This window comes from Dipodomys ordii, unplaced genomic scaffold (assembly GCF_000151885.1).
Source record: "Dipodomys ordii isolate 6190 unplaced genomic scaffold, Dord_2.0 Scaffold5, whole genome shotgun sequence".
Taxonomy (NCBI): Eukaryota; Metazoa; Chordata; class Mammalia; order Rodentia; family Heteromyidae; genus Dipodomys; species Dipodomys ordii.
This window is the reverse complement of record NW_012267221.1, coordinates 27,390,384-27,411,895: the sequence shown is the minus strand read 5'-3', so window position 1 is coordinate 27,411,895 and position 21,512 is coordinate 27,390,384. Positions and strand designations below refer to the sequence as shown.

General features: G+C 37.7%; 1 protein-coding gene across 5 annotated transcripts in view; it reads right to left on the bottom strand.

Annotated features, from left to right (window-relative positions):
- Positions 1 to 21,512, bottom strand: part of Osbpl6 (oxysterol binding protein-like 6) — a 109,276-nt gene that overhangs the window by 24,814 nt on the left and 62,950 nt on the right. For 3 of the 5 annotated variants that reach the window (XM_013029992.1, XM_013030020.1, XM_013030002.1), the window contains 3 exons: positions 18,744 to 18,818; positions 13,189 to 13,354; positions 8,987 to 9,120 (listed from right to left, as the gene is read on the bottom strand). In XM_013029992.1, the coding sequence (XP_012885446.1) occupies positions 8,987 to 9,120; positions 13,189 to 13,354; positions 18,744 to 18,818 (375 nt within the window). The remainder of the gene's footprint in view (positions 1 to 8,986; positions 9,121 to 13,188; positions 13,355 to 18,743; positions 18,819 to 21,512) is intronic. The other 2 variants (XM_013030011.1, XM_013030029.1) reach the window with 1 other exon arrangement.

Sequence of the window (21,512 nt, the reverse complement as noted above, 5' to 3'; positions counted from 1 at the left end):
AAGGAAGGAAGGAAGGAAGGAAGGAAGAAAGGAAGGAAGGAAGGAAGGAAGGAAGGAGAAGGACAGAGAAGGAAGGAAGGAAAGAAAGAAAGAAGAAAGAAGACCAAACAACAGAAAATATGCACAAAAAATCATGTGCCTCAAAAGAAGAACCTTAGTATCTTTTCATACTACAAATGTGCTGTGTTGCTTTTCTTAGAGTAAAATCTCAAACACTTAGAATATGGGGGAAATACCCAAATATATTCACCTTATTAATTGTGGCTACTATAGACACACTTATTTGTTCTTTTATTATCTGTTTTCAAGTATATGCAATCTTTTTAATTATTGGAATATTAGGAACCAGAATACTTTTCCTGCTAAGTGGGAAGGCTCATGGTAAGTTGTCTGAAGGATTTAATTACTGGCTCACAATATTGACCTGAAGGCTGTGTACAAACCTCAGCAATAGCTCCTTCAAAGTGAGTGCAACTTATGTTGTCACTGAAAAATGTTAATCAAATAACCCACATAAATCTGAAGTGCAAAGGTAAGTAATGCTTTGCTTGAAGGTAGAAATGTTTTTTTTTTTTGTTTTGTTTTTTGTTGGTCGTGGGGCTTGAACTCTGGATTTGGGTGCTATCTCTGCGCTCTAAGGCAAGTGCTCTACCGCTTGAGCCACAGCACCACTTCTGGTTTTCTAGTGGTTTTACTGGAGATAGAGTCTCACAGACTTTCCTGCCTGGGCTGGCTTTGAACTAGGATCCTCAGATCTCAGCCTCCTGAGTAGCTAGGAATACAGGCATGAGCCACTGGTACCCAGCTTTAAGGTACAAATGTTAAATACAGGTTTTCTCATAGTAATTATGTAGACTTGTTTTCTCTGGATATTTAAAGATATTAAATTCTAGCTGGGAATTGGTGGTTCTTGCCTGTAAACCTAACTACTCTGGAAGTTGAGATCTGAGGATCAAGTGTGAAGCCATCCCAAGCAGAAAGTCTGTGAGACTCTTACCTACAATTAACCACCAAAAAGATGCACATGGAGCTTTGGCTTAAGTTGCAGAGCTGTAGCCCTGAGCAAAAAAGCTCAGGGACAGTGCCCAGGCTCTGAGTTTAAGCCCTAGGACTGTGATACACACACACACACACACACACACACACACACACACACACACACACACTCATTTAAGCTCCACCTTACCCAATCTTTATTAAATATGAGCTTGCATAACAGCTGTGTTTGAAGAACAAACAAGATAGCCAGCAAACAGTAATATTACTAAGAAATAAGACAAAGTGTTTGTTTTAAATCTGAAAATAATGGTATTTTTCTTAGATGTTATGTCAAAAAATTTAAAAATCTCTGCTTCCCCCTTCTCAATTTATTTTTGTTTCTCTCAGTTTCTCTGTGACTCTCTCTTGCTCTTATTTTGAGACAGTTTGCTATGTTGCTAAACTGACCTACAACTTGTGATACTGCTGACTCTTCCCTCTAAGAAGCTGAGATTATAGCCATGGGCCTCCTATCTTTAAGTTAAAAAACAAGACAGTCATATTGAATAACCTTTAAAGTCTTTCAAATTTAACAAAAATACTGTCAGCCTTCTGCACAATACTTTTTGGTTATCATGATGATGGGCCAGTTCATTCCAGATAGTGTAAAAACAATTCTGGCTTTTGAGGTTTTTCTGATGCTTACATTATTGTTAGGATTTTTTTGATCCTAAGTATTTGGCTTTCAACTAGAAAAATAATAAAGATGTACTCACATTATACACCAAGTGTATTTGACATTCCCTAGGATAGTCTGGAGAAATGCTTCTATAAACCATATCCTTAACTGTTTCTCCTACTGTTGATAGGGCTATTCTCTTCTCACTTTGGTAGTAAGTGGGTAGCAAAGAAAAATTAAATCTTGGTAAAAGTGTTCTCATTGATAGGAAGAATGAAAATTTTCTATTCTTTAACTTTTTTACATTTTAACTTTTTCAGACTTCAAAAGTTTATCTTATTTTACCTTTTGATGGTACCAGGTCTTGAACTCAGGACCTTGCCCTGTCCTAGTTGGTGATCTACTACTTGAATCATACCTCGATCATAGTGTTTTACTGGGAGATGATGTCTTATGGATTTTTATGCCCAGGCTGACTCTAAATCTTGATTCTCCAGGTCTCAGCCTTTTGAGCAGTTAGGATTACAGGCCACTGATACTTGGCAAGTAAGTAAAAAAAATATTGCTGATACTTAAAACCAAGGTTATATTATAGTTTACCATTACTAGTAAAGAAAAAATAATAATTTGTTGTCAAAATATTAGTACTGTGCCAAAAAGGGTTTAGGTTGTGTGTGTGTGTGTGTGTGTGTGTGTGTGTGTGTGTGTGTGTTTTGCCAGTCCTGGGGCTTGAACTCTGGGCTTGAGCACTGTCCTTGAGCTTCTTTAGCTCAAAGTGAGTGCTTGCTCTATGACTTGAGCCACAGCACCACTTCTGGATTTTTTAAGTAGTTTATTTGAGGTAAGAGTCTCATGGACTTTCCTGCCCAGGCTTTCTTCAAACTGCAATCCTTAGATCTCAGCCTTCTGAGTAGCTAGGATTATAGCTGTGAGCCACCAGTTACTGGCTAGTTCTGGTTGTTTTTTTTTAAGTATATGGAATTGCATGTTATTAATTCTTATTTTACTCATTTTCACATTTACAACGTAAACAGATGTTATACATGGAACTCAAAAATTTTAAAATAATATTATAGTATATAATAATCTTATTAATGATAATACTTGTATTAATAATATATATGCAGTGGTAGAAAGAGTGTTATTATATAGCAGAGAAAAGCATGGCAATAAATAACACCAAGTCTGGCAACTTCAGTAGTGTGAAGTATAAGCCAACAACCCAGCATGCAGCAGCCACTTCTGAGCATCTTACAGGGGTAGCTCCTCCTTTTGCCTTGATTATACACACTGGTTTTCAAGTCTGGTATAGTCAAGTGCCCTGACCTTCATAGTGGCACATTCTCTGGTAGTGTTCAGGACCACTATTTCCCTCCCTGAAACTCAACCATTTTCCCTTCAAAGATATCACTGGAATCTTGAGGGATCCAGGCATTAAGGAAAAGGACATTATGAGTGATAACTAATATGTGGATCCAGAAGATGACAGAAATCATATAGAGAATGAACCCAATGAGGCAAAACAAGGAAAAAGGAGGCAGTTCACCAGCCAGTCTCCAGCCAATGAGCAAGAAAAGTTACCAAGACCTGTCTGTAACAGCATTGCTCTGTTAGTGCTGCACAGGACCACAATCTAACAGGGAGAAAGCACTCTGAAGCTAAGACCTCTGCTTAGTCCTCATTAAGGGGTTTTACACACCATCACATTACTTAGTGAGATTAAACACTCCACCAAGTATGTTCCTTTCCCTGTGTCACATTTCCCCATACACATCCAAGTCTAATATATCCAAGAAACATACACTTCCTACTTAATCTATAAAACTAAATAATCTGAACCTCTACTTCTTTAGCTATTATCACTGGTAGACAATGGGTGAGAATTTACCTTAGACTAGATGACATATTGGTCTAAACATTTTGCTAAATAAAATTTAAATTCTGGAGGAAAAAAAATCCAAGGCTACCTCACAGCTAGAGAAGGATTTGAAACACATGGCAAAACTGGATCATCATTAAAGCAAACTCACTAAAATGAAAGTAAAGCTGGTTCAAAAGGCAAGAATATTAATACAGAAACTATCCAAACTAGATTTATCAAAAACCGAATCCTGGCAATCTTAATAAACACCTTGCTTTTTTTCATTTGAAAAATGCAGAAAGTATAAAACATTAAAAAATAAATACCTTACTAACCAATTCTTGGTAATTTGGCTTATTTATCTATAACGTTTTTCCTATGTACTTATATCTGCCCCTTATTCTTTGCACACAAGCATTTGTTTTATATGACAAACTCTTCACAAACATGATTTTTAACAGTAACATAATAAGCAATGACTTCCTATGATTACTTCCTATGGTTACTGATTTTTGCCAGAATAAATAATGCTATAGTGAACACTGCTGTGCATAATTATTTTCTAAATTCAGTATTACTTCCTTAGACTATTTCTCTGTGCATAGACTTTCAAGGAAGATGGATTGAACACTTTATAAGGTTTTTTAGATGTTGCTAAATTATGTATAAAATCATAGCAATTTAAACTTGGTAGCTAAGAAGATGCCAAAAATTATATGGAAAATTTCATATACAACAAAATTTGCCAAATCCTAGGGAACTATGGAATTCAGGCACAAATAAATATACCTGAAACTTTTATCCCATCACACAATATTTATTTTGGGTATGTGAAATGTTGTGGCTAGGAAGGATGACAGATACTTCAGTTAGGACTTTAAATTATGCTACTGTGTGCTTTAAGCCAATTTTGGCTTATGTTTGAGTAGATATCATATTTTGCTGGTTCTAAGATGGGTATTTCCCCCGAACTAGGAGCACCTCTGAAGCACTGTGTCAACTCAATTGACAGAAATATTTTTCCCTACTCAGAAATTCATGAATAATGATGCATCTAACAATTGCTGAGATGTTGATTTTTGAAATAGAGTAATTCTAGCTGGAGTACATTCTGCTGCTCACATTTATACAGTCTCAATCACAGTATATTCAATACAAGCTGTGCACAAGTTCTAAGGCCAGAAATCAAATTAATACCAGCGATATACTGAAAGCAGACTCTACTAGTCTTGAATCTCTCATTATTATGGTAATTGGGATGATTGACATTGCCTTAGCCCTATTATACATCATTTGATTTTTCTGGTGTTCACAATAATACACAAAACAAGATAAGAAATTATATCTGATGTGAAGTAAAGTCATCTATAATGGACAGATGCCACAAAAATTATCCTATTGTATAAGCATAAGGTTAACATGTGTGCTCTTGGATGTGAACACTAATTTAAGTTTCATAGAGTAAAACAACAGAATTATGTTTTATTTGTGTACATATAGATGAGGGAAATAACATTACTTTAGAAGAAAAATTCATTTGACTGTCTAGCCTTGCAAGATGTTACTTGTTCAGGAAGGCTAACAATGCTGCTCATGTAGTGAAGAATGCTAACTTTATGTATTTTATATACTACGTGTCTTCAAAAAAGAATGATATGGTTTGCTGAGCTGATACAGAACATAAAAGCCTCATTGAAAAGTAGCATTTTTAATCACTGTGTGTGTGTGTGTGTGTGTGTGTGTGTGTGTGTGTGTGTGTGTGAAACAGAACATAAGCCTTAAAACTGTTAGGTTGTTTAAGTACCACATGAATCCTTTCTTCTCTCCATGGAGGGATGTGGTCATGAGAAAGATACCTGGGGGGTGGGGGGAGTTAACTGATAACACTTGAATACAGATCGAAGGTGCCTTCAGGCTACCTAAAATCACACTCAAGCATGCAGTTATTCTAATAGAAAATATCCTTAGAGCAAGGAGAACAACTCCTCAATGTACTCCATCTACTTAGCACCTGTTCAATCTTAAGTGATGTATTACATGAGGTTCTGCAAATAGAGTTGGCCAACCAGGAAAAGCTGTGTCACTCAATTGTTTCCCTCCTTCAACAACTCATCTGCTGGCTCATTTCCTAAGGTGACATGCCTGCCAAATTCCAAGGTTAACATTCAGGTCATACAACATTTGCTACTAAATTGGATGCTTTTTAAAATTTCAACTTTATACTTAATCTCAATGGTCACCACTTACAAATTCTTTGCCTGCTTCCTCTAGCTCTCCATCAAAGGATTCTCTTTGTTAGCTTGTCTTTAACATATTATTATTCTTTACAGTAGCACCAGTACCACTGTAACTCTTTTATTCTGTGTGAAAACACAATTCATCAGCATTTATACTTCATGAAGCTATTGAGATGTCCACATCTTTATCCCTGTCTCCTGAACTCTAGATCTGGTATCCAATTGTCTGCTGGATATCCCACAGACATTCAGTTGCTATACAAATCAATCATCATAAACCTTTGACAAACCAGTTCCTCTTTTGTTTTCTCTCTTGATGGGGAAAGAACTATTACAAATATCCAGTTCTCTAAATTAGATCCTGGGTGGATAATTTTTCTTTTGTTGTCTCTTTCATTTCCTTTTTCTCTTTTTCTTTCATCTTCCTTTTCTTTGGGGTACTGGGGGTTGAACTCAGGGCCTTATGTTTGGTAGTTACCACTTGAGCCACATCCCCAGTCCTTGACTCTGTCTTCCTGGTGTTCTCTAACATTCAGCAGATCTCCAACTTTCTCTGCTTCATTTTTCTTTTGCCCCAGGTCTACTGCCTCCAAAACCTACTCCCTCCTTAGTCCAGAAATCTTGAGTATCATAATGCACTCTCAAATGTTTGCCCACCTGCTTTTACTTTAATTTTATCTACCATGTATAAAGTATCAGACTAATCCTTCTAAAATACTGAAATGTGGAATAACATATCTAATTCATCAGTAACAAAATTTTTAATCCTTCCCAACCTGATAGGGATAAATCCGTAGGGTAAATCTAAATTCTTCTGTGTGATTCCTCAATATGCTTAATCCCAGATACTTGACTAGCTACTTGTAGAGTGAATTTTCTCTCCCCTCTCTTCTTCAGGCCTCTTTGGAAAGGGTCTAAGCATTGACAGTGATTCATTTGAAAGATGTAAACTGCCAGTAAATTTAAATGCCTGAGCAAAGGCTATGATAATTTCTAAAACAGAGTCTACCCTCAGAAGTGATAAGAAAAGACAACTGCAAGCACTAGGTTATTTACTAGGTAAGTTACAATACTCTTTTTTGGTGTTGGGATTTGAATTCAGGGCTAGGCAGAAGCTCTGCTACTTGAGCTATGACCTCATAGTGTGTGTGTGTGTGTGTGTGTGTGTGTGTGTGTGTGTGTGTGTGTGTGTGTGTGTGTGTGTGTGTGTGTGTACTAGGGGTAAGCCTCAGGGCCTCATGCTCTTATTTGATGGGAACTCTGTCACTTAAGCCACACCTTCACTTTTGGCTTCTGTTGGTTAAAGAGTCTCACAGATTAATCTGCCTCAGTTGGCTTTCAACACAATCATCTACTCAGCCTTCTGAGTAACTAGGATTATAGTCATGCACTGCAAGTGCCTGGATTTAACCCTTTTTGTTTTGGTTTTACATCATGTAACAGTCTTTATAGTCCCAAACTGTTTTCATATATTTTCATTCTTTGGTTAGAAAAATATCTTAATGCAACAAACAGAAATCAACTGAGGCTGTGACTTTAGGTACAAATATTCTTTAACAAGAAAGGGAAATAATTGAACCCAAAGGATGTTTCATTTTTACTTCATCATGTTAGTTAGCATCCTTTCCTTCTTTGTCTACAAAGGACATTAGTGCTTAATTCAGGGAACTCTCTCATTTTTTTGTTACCTAGGAAACAACTGTTTTTCTGGGTAAATATTGCTCATCTCTAATCAGATCATGAGCTTCCCGGAAACCAAGCACATGGTGTTACATGCGCAACACATAGTCTACAGCCATCTGAGTGGATTAATGAACACATAAATGAATAGCTACTTTTAAAATTCTTTTCCTAGTCATTTCTAGTTTGACCTTACGCTCATATCCAGATCTCTAGACCATTCCTAACAAGAAGTGAATTAAAGAAATGAGGTGGAAGGCAAGAGAAAAAAATGTCCCTATTTTTCTTAGTCAAGCTTGATTTGTACCACAAGGCTTCCATCATTAAATATTTCCTGAGAAGACACTGCAACAATTAAGGGGCTAAGAGTGTATATTTTTGTGTGCTTGTAAGGGGATATCGACATGCCAATTTGACTATTATTTTGATCTTTCTGACTGATACTTTCAGAATGATTTGGAAGTTTAATTAGTATCAACTGCACATTCAATGGATACATGTCGTGAGAAGTCTAGGCAGATGATTTCTTACACAGCGCCCTCTGCAGGCCAGCAGACAGGATGCTGCAGTGATGCTCATGCTACTGAGGCCTGAAGCAGTGTATGCACCTCATCTAACCTCAGGTGTTTCATAGTAAATGCAGGAAGTATGGCCCTGACAGTGGCACGCCATAACATGGAATTTAAGACTGTACGCTGACATTGGGAACATAAAACACAGTGATACAGTTTACATCCCATTGTTAAGCACTAAAGGAAACCATTCAGGCAAGATCTGATCCACATGAAAACCACTTACCCAGGCTTTGCTGGCTCCTTCACTCTGATCCAAGGCATCAGGAAGTGAACAACATTTTATGTAAACACTGAGTTCTCACACAATATCAAAGAAATTAAAGTAAGTGCATTTAAGGACTAACTGAAAAGAATATTTACTTCAGAGGAGATAGTGCAACAGGGATAAAATAATTTTAAAGGATTTATATCAGAACCCTGACTTTGATATAGATTGAGATTGGACTAATAAGGGCCAATCTATAATACATACGGACACAGAGAAATACATATTGAAATATGCTTTAGAAAGCATAACTTAGAAAGGAAGGAAATCCCCAGAGTGCAAGCCAGAAAGTAACTGAATATCTAGTAACTAGTAATTTTCAATAGACTAAAATCTCAGTGGAAAAAAATTACATATGGAAGATCTAACAGATCTTGTTTTATTTACCATCAACTTTAATATGTCATGACTATATTTCAGATGTGTAAATCATGTATATATGCTTAGTTCTAGAGCTACATTATCAGTATCTCTAGGCTTTAAGTATTCAGTTAGTCAAAATAGCAAATTATATGTGTGCAGGAAGTTTGGCTTATTTTTACCCTTGCTTTGACATTTTTGGGGAAGAAAATAAAATTCAACACTGACACTGCAAGGTCTTGGGAGAATTTCGGAGGGAGGGGCCCTCCCACAGGCTGTCAGCTCCCATTCCATTCTTTTGCCTGCCGTCTTCTGCCTGTCATGCATCTGAAAACAGATCTTCTCATTTACCTGAGACAGTGACTGCCGGAGCCGGGCCATCTGCGTGCTATGGCCTTTGTTATGATCCTGTTCAGAAACCATCTGCTTCAGCTTCTCTTTCTCTATAGCTATGCTGTTAAATGCAGACTTCAAGAGAGAATGCACTGTATGGGGAATAAAGTGAGGAATGATATTAAATACAACCAGAAAGAATACACAAAATGATAACTTCTTAAGACTTGAACTCATATCTAGACATTTTCAGGAAAGGCAATGTTATAGTCTAATTAAAAATCAGTATTAAATGGAGTCTACCAAAATACCCACACTCAAAACAAATATGGCAGTTGTAATTAATTAGGATGAAAAATTTAGCACATCATATCAGATGAGGCAGCTAAAAGTTGAAAGCAGCATATTAAGTATCAGTATCAATTTTAAGTATCACTATTGAGCAATTAACTTATAATTCCTACAAGAAAATATTTTACTTGTTATATTTAGTGGTTTGAGCAGCTCTGACTACCCTAAAGTGTCATGCAAATAACTTAAGAGTTATTAAAAAATATTTCCCAAAGTACATTGCAAAAACCAAAGAGCATTTTATGATTCCTGTCAGCATAAAATAGACAGCTGATCTAAAAGTTCTGAGTAGTTCTTCGGAGGCAAGAAATGACTTGGCTTTCTGAATAGTACTTGCACTGCACTGTTTTCTCAGAGAGGATTTTTTTTTTGTGATAGTCCTGAGGCTTGAACTCAGGACTGGGTGCTGTCCTTAAGCTCAAGGCTAGTACTCTAACACTTCATCCACTTCCAGCTTTTTTTGGTATTTAATTGGAGAGAAGAGTCTCATGGACTTTCCTGCTCAGGCTTTGAGCCATTGTCCTCAGATCTCAGCCTCCTGAGTAGCTAGGGTTTACAGGTGTCAGCCACCTACCTGAGAAGAACATTTTAATGTAAAAAACGCTGTGGCTTTAAATCAACAACAACACCTCTCTGATAATTTCCTATGTATATAACATCTTATGCAGCATTCTGAACTTTAAAAAGTTATATTTCCACTTGTTATTTTTACAGTAGTGGTTTCTGTAATATGTCAAGTCTTCTAAACCAGGTATTTCCTTGTTTGAGGAAGTTTATTTATTTATTTTTGGTCATGGGGCTTGAACTCTGGGCCTGGGCATTTTCTCTCAGCTCTTCAGCTCAAGGCTAGGGCTCTACCACTTGAGCCACAGAGCCACTTCCAGTTTTCTGGTGGTTTATTGGAGATAAGAGTCTCATGGACTTTCCTGTATGGGCTGGCTTTGAACCGTGATCTTCAAATCTCAGCCTCCTGAGTAGCTAGGATTACAGGTGTGAGCTACCGGCACCAAGCTTGAAGAAGTTTATTTTTTAAAGTGGAAAATGTTAGCACAAAATATTGTAGAGTAAAGTGGGAGAAATTATCACATGCATGGGATGCACATTTCACTGATTTTTATGCTACATTCCATGTTCAATTTAAAGGTAATAACTTGATGGTTTTAAAAGCAGACTCTCCACTCATTTCAAAACTCATAATGCTTCCCAAAGAGTTCACTTCAACAGTCCTGACTAGTCCTCTCTCTTCCCCTCCCCCCACAGCTTAGAGGATTGATATGTTTGTTGAAAAGAAAACATAGATTTTTTGAACAGAGGCTTTAAAAGATTGTTGAAACTTGTATTTCCTGAAAGGTTCAGGGTTGTAACCTAATACACAAAGCTTTCCTGGGCTGCCTTCAAATTAAGCCATGTCTCTTTAGCAGCTGTGCTAAAGGGATTCTCAACTATGTTATTGTGCTATTCTACCTGCTTTGACTCTAGCCAAGACATTGGCTATAAATCTATGGTGTCTTATGAACAAGACATTATCATGCTAATTTAATAGCATAATTAGCATCCAGTTAAAAATTCAGTGAAGATGCATTTACTAGGAGCAAAAAGAAAGAGTTGCCCTTATAGAATCTCAATTGCCAAATCTGTAGAATAAGATGGGTAAAATAGTTAACTGTTGTAGGGTCACAGAACTAAGGCAGCATCTGATACCTGAAGTTTCGAGTGCTAGAGTAGAAGTTACTCTGAATGCCAAGGCTCTTGTTAAACACTATAGCACACCTTTGTGATGTTTTGAGATTATAAGCTTTTGTTGAGATCAACATTCACAGAGATGTCCTTGTTATATACTCCTATTCCTGAGCCACCAAGCTCTTGAGAATTGGCAGATAATGAATGTATTAGTATCTATTTTCAAAAATATATTGTAACGTATTACTAGCAGTCCCAGAGAAACAAATGATTAGTTTGTAAAAAGGTTTTAATAACTGAAAACATTACATTTACCTCTAAGAAGATTTAAAAAGACTACATTGAAGGGAGTATTATCTTAAGTCAAAAGATTAGCAGTTAAATACCACAGCAAGTAAGAGAGGAGCTAATCTGAGATCCAAGACTCCTTTTGTCAATGACAGACAGGACTGCTCAATCACCTACATCTTGCTATCCTGCTTCTTATTTATTAAATGTTATTCTCTGTAGCTCATGACAGGAATTTAACTCCCACAACAAGCTTTACTGCAAATTTGATGTAAAAAACAGACTCAAGGGTTCAGCTGATTTTTCCATCCCCTCATATCTGAACTAGCCTGTGATGCTTGGGCCTTACAGAATTCAATGGAAATGAAGCTACACCAGTTCTAGAGCTGGCCTAGAGAGAACCAGCAACTTCCAAGTCTGTTGGAGGTCTAAACAGTCATAGACAGGAACAGGGTCACAGCCTTAGGAAGACTTCCAGCTGTCTTGGCAATATGTCAGGAACACCAGGGAAGCCATTTGGGATTTTTCAGTCCCAACCTAAACTCAGGCTAAATTCCATTGAATGAACCTAGTCAGTAAGACAATGCTGAAGCTTGGCTCATACCTGAACCTAGCCTCATAGTTGAACCTAATCTCAATTCCTGACCCATCAGCTCTAAATATAATCAACAGAATGTTGTTTTAAAAACATAGCAAGGGGGCTGGGGCACCTGAGGCTCATACCTGCAATCCTAGCTACTCTGGAGGCTGAGATCTGATGATTGAAGCTTGTTGCCAGCTAAAGCAGGAAAGACTCTTACCTTCAATTAACCACCAGAAAACAAGAAGTGGAGCTATGGCTCAAAGTGGTAGATTGCTAGCCTTAAGCAAAATAGCTCAAGGACAGTGACCAGACCCTGAGTTCAAGTCATGACCAACAAAATAAATAATATTAGTCATAATATAACACCTACTTAGGAAGTAGAAATCTTGAGATGTGGTTCACTATTAGTCTAGCAAAAAGTTATTGAACCAGATGTGATCATATGAACCTCTGTGCCCAGCTGTGTGGGAGACTATAAGGAAGAGGATTATGGACTGTGGCTGACCTCAGCCAAAACTATGAGATAGAATCTAAAATATAACCTAAAAAAGCAGTTGGAGGTTTGGCTCAAGTGGCAGAGTATTTGCCTAGCAAGCCAAGAACCTGAGTCCAAATCCCAGAACAGAGAGACGGGGGGGGGGGAAGACAGACAGAGAGAGAGAGAGAGACTGAGACAGACAGATGGACAGAGAGAGACCGAGACAGACAGACGGACAGAGAGAGACTGAGACAGACAGACAGACACATACACACAGAAGAGAGAAGAGAAGTGGGGAGAGGAATGAGGGGACAGGGAAGGAGGAGAAAGAAGAGGAGAAGGGGAGGAGGAGGAGGAGAAAGAGAAAAGATAGAATCTAATTTTCCTTGTTAAAAATAACTAAATATTACAAGATAACTAAAAGCCATTTAAAAAAAAGACGGTATATAGCATTACCTTGCTGGACCGCCTCTTTCTGTCTTTCTTCCTTTCTCAATCCCAGTAACACCTTAATCAAAACTGACACTGGGGATATGTGTCCTGCATGCAGGCAAACAGGAACCACATCTGCTGTATTTTGTATATAAAACCATTTAATCTTTTTGCCATTACTACCTAGACAAAGACTTAAAAAAATCTTTTTATCAAACAAGTCTCTCATTGAAGAAGAGACCTTTAAAGGACATGTTATTTTTTTAAATATGTTTTTTTATTGTAAAAATACTGTACATAGGGGTTACAGTTACATGAGCAAGGGAATGCGTACATTTCTATCAAGCATTGTTACCTCCTTGTTTTCTCCTTTCTCCCCCTTCCCTCCCATGTTATTTTTATTGATACCTTTCTGTGCAATTAGACAAAATTCTTCTTGTAGCTTTGTATAATCTGTTGAACTTTCCAGAGGGTCAGGGAGGTGACTAGGGGGAGTCTGAAATTCAATATCTGCACAGAGGTTGGGGTTGGAGGAGTGCAGGCGAACCGGTGACATGGTAGCACTGAATGGAACCTGAAAAAGGAAGACATAAATTATTCAAGAGCAACTGTGCCCTGTTCCACCTTTCCCTACACAGAAAAGATCCCTCTTATTCTCTAAAATAATAGCGGCTGCTCTGATGTCTGGCTTAGAGACACTCAGTACTCATTTATTTTGCAGGTAGCTGGGCTGGGAAGGAATCTTGTTTCCCATAGTTGATTTAGAATTGACAGGACTCATTGGGTTTTCATGGTCAGAGAGCGATGGCTACAGAATGACAGGAAGAAGAAGACATAATCTTAGATTTATTTGAACTCTGAACTCCCACTTGTACCTGAAAAGTTACTGGCAGAAAATTGCAGGCTGAACTGGGATTTAGCTGCCTTTCTCTTATCAAAGTCAGGATACAGTTATATTCATTGTTCTCTAAGCCCGAACAGGATCTTACTAAAAATGTAGCAATTCTGGACATGCATATAGAGAGAGTCTCCCTTTCTTCACGGCCATTAGAGAAAACAAAAATCAAGTTTAACAGCAAATATACAAATTTACTAAAATGTGTATTAGTAAATGGAATATATTATACAAATCACCGTAGTTTACCTTTGTGTGTTACATACAACTGATGTTCACATATATATATATATATGTATATGTATATGTGTATATATCTATATCTATCTATCTATCTATCTATCTATATATGGCTTATGAACTGGCCAATAATGAAAAGCATTAGGTAGAAAAGTCATATTACTATAGATTTTCTCAAATGGCTATTGGTGCCTTCCTCTGAAGGCTGGCTCTGCACTAGGTTTGTTAGCTAGACACAAACACCTTTTAATCTCCTTTAAGAAGGTTCAACCTGACATTACAAATGATGTTGGACAACCATTCTCCTTGTGAGTGGAAATACCAATGCCTTTTGCAAGTCATGTCACTAGCAACTTCTCCCTAAACCTCACTACATAGATGTTTATTCAGTTTCCTCAGGAACAATACGTTAGATCCCACTAAAGCTGAGTTTTACATGTTTGAAATGATAATTCCTGCTCTCTATATAGTACGCTGTAGGGAGAAGAAACCAATACCTCTTCTGATGTGTGTATGTATGAGAGAAACACTTCATTTAATTTTTTTGCACTAAACTTGGATTTGGTGAGTGGATTAAGAAGAGTTCCCTTCCTCTCCCTGTCTCATTCCCTTTCTATGTCTGAAAGAAGTGGAGAGAAACAAAATATGTGACCTAACAGGCAATTGAAGGGCAGTTGAGACTTAGTTTGAGAACCTTTTTTGCTGTGGTTTTGCCTGGTGTAGAGTTATTTCTCTCAAAAGATATCTCTGGAACAAAGTAGGCATGAAGCTTTCCCAAAAGTTCACCTAAGTTAGGCATAAGAACAGGTGCTCTCCAAAGAATTTGGTATCTAGAGAGATCAAAGTCTGTATGGCATTTTCCGTGAGAGCCTCACTACTCTAGGGTGGGAGATGTCAACAGCTTCATTTTATCGGGCTCAAACTTGTGCCTGTTCTAAATTTGGAACCCAGAACAGCAAGTAAGCCATCCAAGAACATGAAGCATCAGGATTCAGTAATTTGCTGGCATCCTGTTTAGGTTATTCTCATGATAACGATGAACTGAAGTCTTTTGGGGATACCTGGAAAGAAGTGGAACTTATGTGGAAGAACATCTGAAGATAAATGATGCCAATCTGGGAAAAGCAAGCAGTCTATATCCATCCCTATGGGAGGGACCTGGAGAATCCGTGGAAAGGTTAGTGGATATAAGGAAGTTGTGGGTAAAGACTTTGAATTAAAGATCTAGGTAGACCAGGAAGTATCCAGATTTAAGGATATGCTTCCTGATATAAGACACTAGAGGAATAGTAAGACAAAGAAACATGGGTGTTTTGTTGAGGGAGACATAACGTGTTACTGGTCAGGGAAAAGGTTTTATGTGTACCCAGGAGACCTCAACACTCCAAGGACGCATCTGGCTTGGGAGTCTCTTTTGAGTGTGTGGGAGGGGGGACAAGACTGAGAGAGAGGCTGCATAGGAGACTGTTAGGCAACACACACACACACACACACACACACACACACACATACACACACACACACACTAAGGGACCCACACCTGTCCCTGAAACAATGGTTCCTCTGCTCAATAGTGGGGTCAGATGCTAAGAAAACTGTAAGCTACAAATGTACATTTTGAATATAATGGAATTTTAAATGAGCTATTAATACATAAGATTGATTTTGTTTGTAGTCTACATGGAAAGGGACTTGGAACATTCCATTCAAATTAAGGTCAGGCAGCTCCAGAATTTCTGACTGAAAATGTTTATATGGATACCTGTTTTGTTAAAAGAAAAAAGTGTGTCAAACAGATTATTTTGAGGAAATAACAAAATAAAATTGTGAATATGCATTGGGATGTATTAATTTGAGTATCTCTTCAGCCAAAGGGACTTATTTATTCATGTTTTATTCCTCAACTTGAGTATTATAGGACTTAAAATTTTAAGTCAGTGCTGGTTACAGTGGGAGCTGCCCACAGCCCTTTGTTGGTTTCTACCTGAGAATCCTAGTTGCTGGATTTGGGATTTTCTACTGTACTCAGGAAGGAAATCCTTGAAGTCCTTATAATTGAGAGGAAGCCTGATCCTGAAAAAGTCTGGTACTAATAACTGCAGTTTGGAATGGGGATGTTAGGAGATGCTCTTACCATTTGTCTAAGAAGAAGTAAAGGGGGAAACCAAACCAAACCTGAATTGTGAATGGTACTGCTGGCTCTGCATTTTGCAGCATAAACATGGAAGGAAATGCACACAATAGGTCTCAGATAAATACTAACCTTCCAGGATTTATTGAATCAAAGCAAAAAGTTCCTTGCTGTTAGCGTTTGTGTTATGTGTATAGGGACACTTTGGGAATACAGACTGCTTTGGGAGTCTCATAATTCTCCACATGGGAGGGGTCAGTATCTCCTTGATTCCAAACTCTTGTTCTGTGAGGTCTGTGTGAAGGGGCAGGCTGGCCACTCTGCTAGTGTTGAGGGTGTCAAAAATACATTTTTAAAAACACTTTAGGTACACTTTCCTTTGGTGCAATTTCAGTTGCCTTATCACCTGAGGATCTGAAGAAAGCAAGTGACTAGGAATCATTTTTAAAACTCTTAAGTAAAAGACATCTAAGCAGGACAGGACAGACTGGAACCTGGGTAACTTTAGTGTTAGGAGGGGGAAGGGCTGGGAATAAAGAGGAACCACTGCAATAAAGAAACAGGAGCTGAGTTACTAGCACCAGGTCACTGGGGACAGGGGGTAGAACCTAGAAAACCAGCTATAGGTCCTGGTTATTGTTTTGCTTTGGAACAAAATCAAAGCTAGAGAGCTTAGAGGGTATAGAATAGTCATAGTTATTCCTGAAATATTAGCTTTCCTCATTGTATACCTCTAGGTTATTTTTATAACTTATTGTAACAGCTATGTTGGAATGTGACCATTAATGCTTTCATGTTTGAAAGCTTCTCTCTTTTGCCTTTTATTTAAAAATACAAAGCCATTGTATTCAGATAGGTGCTAGTTCTTCTTTATTATATTCAGTTTGTATTTACAATCTAAAATATGAAAACAGAAGAAACACAATTATTTCCCTTAATGTTGTCTTAGAAGCTAATTATCTAAAGAAGTACTAGTATTTTCATAAGGTTTTCACCTTCTCTTTCCAGACTACTAATAAACATTTGGATGTCATAATTCTATAAATAAGTTTAAGAAGTATTTAACTAATTATGCAGGTCTATATTGTCAAATTTGTTATTACCTCAATGTCATGGACTTCATTCATCTGCCCTTGAATACATGCATAAGGTATTCTTTCACTATGAATGTTTACTGATTTATTTATTCAAAGGTTTACCAAACTGTAAATTTAAGAGTAGGTTCCCTAATAAACTCCCAGTCACTTATTATTTCAATAACCAAAAGCATTTCTGATCCTCAACCCAGCTTAACATTCATATGAAGCCAGAGTTGATTACTAATCACGAAGTAAGTAACCAATAATCTCTGCACAAATAGCTAGTTTTCTACATTGCAACCCAAATCTCTGTTTTTAAATAATGTTAGTCTTGAAATACACCCCAACTTTAACAAGAGCTCGTTAATTCAATAAACATGTGATAAACAAAAATACCCTGATTGCTATGAACTCAAGAATGTGCATATCTTAAAGCTCACAGGATCTCATGATTAACTAAATGTTATTACTTTTATTAAGCAAAAGTTTTTTGTTTTTTTTTTTTTTGTTGGTCATGGGACTTGAATTCTGGGCTTGGGCACTGTCCTCAGCGCTTCAGCTCAAGGCAAGCACTCTACCACTTGAGACACAGCACCACTTCTGATTTTCTGGTGGTTAACTGGAGATAAGAGTCTCATGGACTTTCCTGCCCTGGCTGGCTTTGAATTATGATCCCCAGATCTCAGCCTCCTGAATAAGTAGGATTACAGGTGTGAGCCACCAGTACTTGTCAAAGCAAAACATTTTTATGTTCAAATACTCTGCCTAATCTTCTGTATGGACACTCACTGTTCTTTGTGTTACCTATACCAATATGTTCTCTATTTTCCTTATATTTACTCCATTTCCTTTCAGAGGAAAAACGACAACAAATCTTCTCAAATATGAATTAAACACCATGTGACTCTGTTTTTTTTTAACATTCCCATTTGCACACTATTATTTTCTGATTTTCATATAAATATTCTTTCCAGAAAACAATTTTCCTTTGCTAAGTATACCTTGGGCAGCCATTTTAAAATGGCATCAAAATTCATCTTCCCTTACCCTCAGTACTTTCTTACATCCTACATAAGCAGTCACACTGCTACAAAAAAAAACCAAACCCACAATTTTTTGTCTGTAGTAACATGACTTTTCTCACAAAGGCAAATCAGTAGATTCCAACATCAGTATGGCAAAAAAGAAAGAAAAAAACAGAGAGAGAGAGAGAAAGAAAGAGAGAAAGGAAGGAAGGAAGGAAGGGAGGGAAGGAGGGATGGAGGGAGGGAAGATAGAGAAAAAGAAAGACAGAAAGAAAGAAAGAGAGAGAGAGAGAGAAAGAAAGAAAACTCCAACCACAGAGCACTATACTCAGTTTAGCAAACCTGTGTTGAGTTTAAACCATTTCTTACACTGACAAAGTAAAGATCTGCATTGTGTATTTGTTCTCCAATATAAAAATGAATACCCGAGTCCAACTCCTGCCATTCAAAGACGGCCAGGTAGAAGCTGTTTCGACATAAGGGGGCTACAGCTGATGCCATCCCTCACGAGTGGCACCGTCAGAAGAGGGAGGTGACCTGTACACAGTTTCTCACTCTTATTAAACTTCCACTTGAGATTGAAATCCACTCACTGTTGTAGCCACTGCTGCCGCTAGCCTCTGCCGGCGCCGAGTTGTGCTGAACTGGCCCTTCGCAGGTGGCCCTTCCTGACAGTGAATGGGAGAAGAGAAGGGGGTAAAAACACAGGGTCAGGGGAGGGACAGGATGGGAGATGGGAGGATGGAAGATAGTCAGACAAGGGAGAGTTTTTAACTGAAGTTGACTTGGTTTTCAAAAAATTCTTAGCACTGAAAAGAGCTCATGGGGAGGGGAGAGGTATTCATGCCATGAAAAAGGTTCATTGTTCTCATGGCTGGCCGATCAAACACTGCAAAACTATTTATTGAGTACAATCTCTACCCCAAAAGGCTAAGAGTTGTGAATGTATGAATGGCTGAGATTCTAAAGTAATGTGCACACCGCTTTTTTCAGAGAGACCATGTTATATGAAGTAACAAGGCAAATACTAAAATTAACTAGTCATAATGGGAGGCCCCTGTGGGCCAAGCAGACTCTTCTCATTTCTTAATGCCCTACCCAAGAAAGCATGCTGGCTAGAACTCAGCATTAGACAGAGTGCCGGAATCTTCAAATTGAAGAATTTTCTAAGGAGGAAGCCAGCTCCCAAAAGGTGGCAGAGGACCCTCAAGTTCCTCGATGTGTGGAGAAAATGCCTGTACATTTAGCTACAAGAAATTCAAAGTACAGATTCATTTAGTGACTTGAACATATGCATTAGTTTTAGGGGAATAATTCCAGAAATTTATTTTATTCATTCCTTTCTCTCTCTCTCTGTCAGATGGAATTAAAGGGCATTTCCTTCTAACTACCCATATCTGATGGGCTTTGAAGCTTCCACATTGTAAGTGGTAGTTTTATTTTCAATTGACAGATGTATACTTTCTCACGATAATCTAACAGTTTAGATTGAAAATGTTAGATGACTGCTTTTACCTGTCATTATGATAGAAAAATATTTAAATTGTTTTATCTCTAATTTTCTTTAAATTTTCCAAATTATATTCATATTTCTACTTCATTTTCACAAATCTTCTGCATGCATACATACATATCAGACATATATATATATTATATATATATTATATATATATATATATATAATCTGTTTTCCAGGAAGTTTTCTATAAAAATCTCTTTATACTAAAACAAAAAACTCATTTTTACCATTCAGTATAATTTGAGGATGATAAAATTTGGGGTAGCTACATGTGACTGGCAGATCACTTATCATTAATACATAGTTCTTACTATTTCTAATGCCTCCAACATCTAGTGATCTAATATTTAATTTAACCTATTAATAACACAGGAAAGCTCTTTCTCTACAGCACACCTATAAAATCATTCCTTCTTTGGCCTCGTCTGCCTTATTGAAAACTCCAACTGTCAATGCATAATGTTATTGAGATTAACAGTACTCAAAAACTTGAAGTCTCTTTTCTGAGAGATAATCCCACGGACCCTTCTATCACTGTGTAAGTTATACTTGGATTCCTGAGGTCAGACACTCATATGCATGGTCACAAGTATGTCCATTTAGGTCTAGCACTTACCTTCATATTCAGATCAAGAGCACAAGCTAACCAACCTATCCCAAAATAAGCATTTACCATCCAGCGTGACATATTCTTCACTTTCCTGGGGTCATTTTTTAAAAGAAAGATTTATAGTGTAATTACTTTTAAATGACAACTTCATGACACAAGATCAATGACAATGGCAGTGACCACCACACAGTTTAGCTTCCATCATAGACAGCAGGTAACTAAGAGAGCACATAACAGAAGATGGGAAATGAGCCGTCACAACCGAAAAGCCTCTCAAGCTGGCTTAGCAGTGATCACCAGGGAAAAGCAGATGAGAACAGATTCAAAACAGACAGCAGCCTCATTAGATGAAATTCCCAGAGTAAAAAGACAATTGCAGATAGGAAGGAAAAAGCAGTTATTAGGGTTTGGAGGAAGTAGTAGTGCTGTGTTCGATCTACTCGATTAAAAATGAATGCCATGATTATCTGCAGGCAAATTGCTACTAAGAAAGATAATGATGAGGGCCATAGTTATCTCCACATAAGCTTATGGTTCTTTAGTAGGTTTGTGATGTTTGGAGCAATCTTTCTGTCACAGAGAATGAGCATCCCAAAGGCTGGTGAAAGCACAGAAGGTCCATGGATGATTCCAAACTCTATAGCATTTCAGGTCAGGCAAAGAAAAAAGAAACTTAGGAGACTACCTCAACTAATGACTGGGTGTGGTGCCATAAGTCTGTTATGCCAGCTATGGGAGAAACAATAACTAGTAGCAATTGCCTAGGCCTGTCATCCCTAGAGATATGGGTAAAGTATAATTAGGATAAAAACCTAGCCTGTCCCAGACAGAGAATGAGACCCTACCTCAAAAAAATAATGAAAGGAAATAGAATGTCAGTGGCTTACACCTGTAATCCTAACTATTCAGAAGGCTGAGATCTGAGGATCAAGGTTTGAAGCCAGCCTGGGAGGGAAAGTCCATGAGACTCTTACTTTCTATTAACCAGTAAAAACCCAGAAGAGGTATAGAAGTGGGAGATCACTAGCCTTGAGGAAAAAAAAAAAGCTCAGGGACAGTGCCTAAGCCCTGAGTTCCTGAATTCAAGCCCCAGGACAACTCATGGCTCAAGTCACTAGGGACAGTGCCTAAGCCCTGAGTTCCTGAATTCAAGCCCCAGGAAAAATCATGGCTCAAGTCACTAGCTTCACAAGTCTAAGTTTCAGGTTAAATCCTCAATAACACCAAATAAGC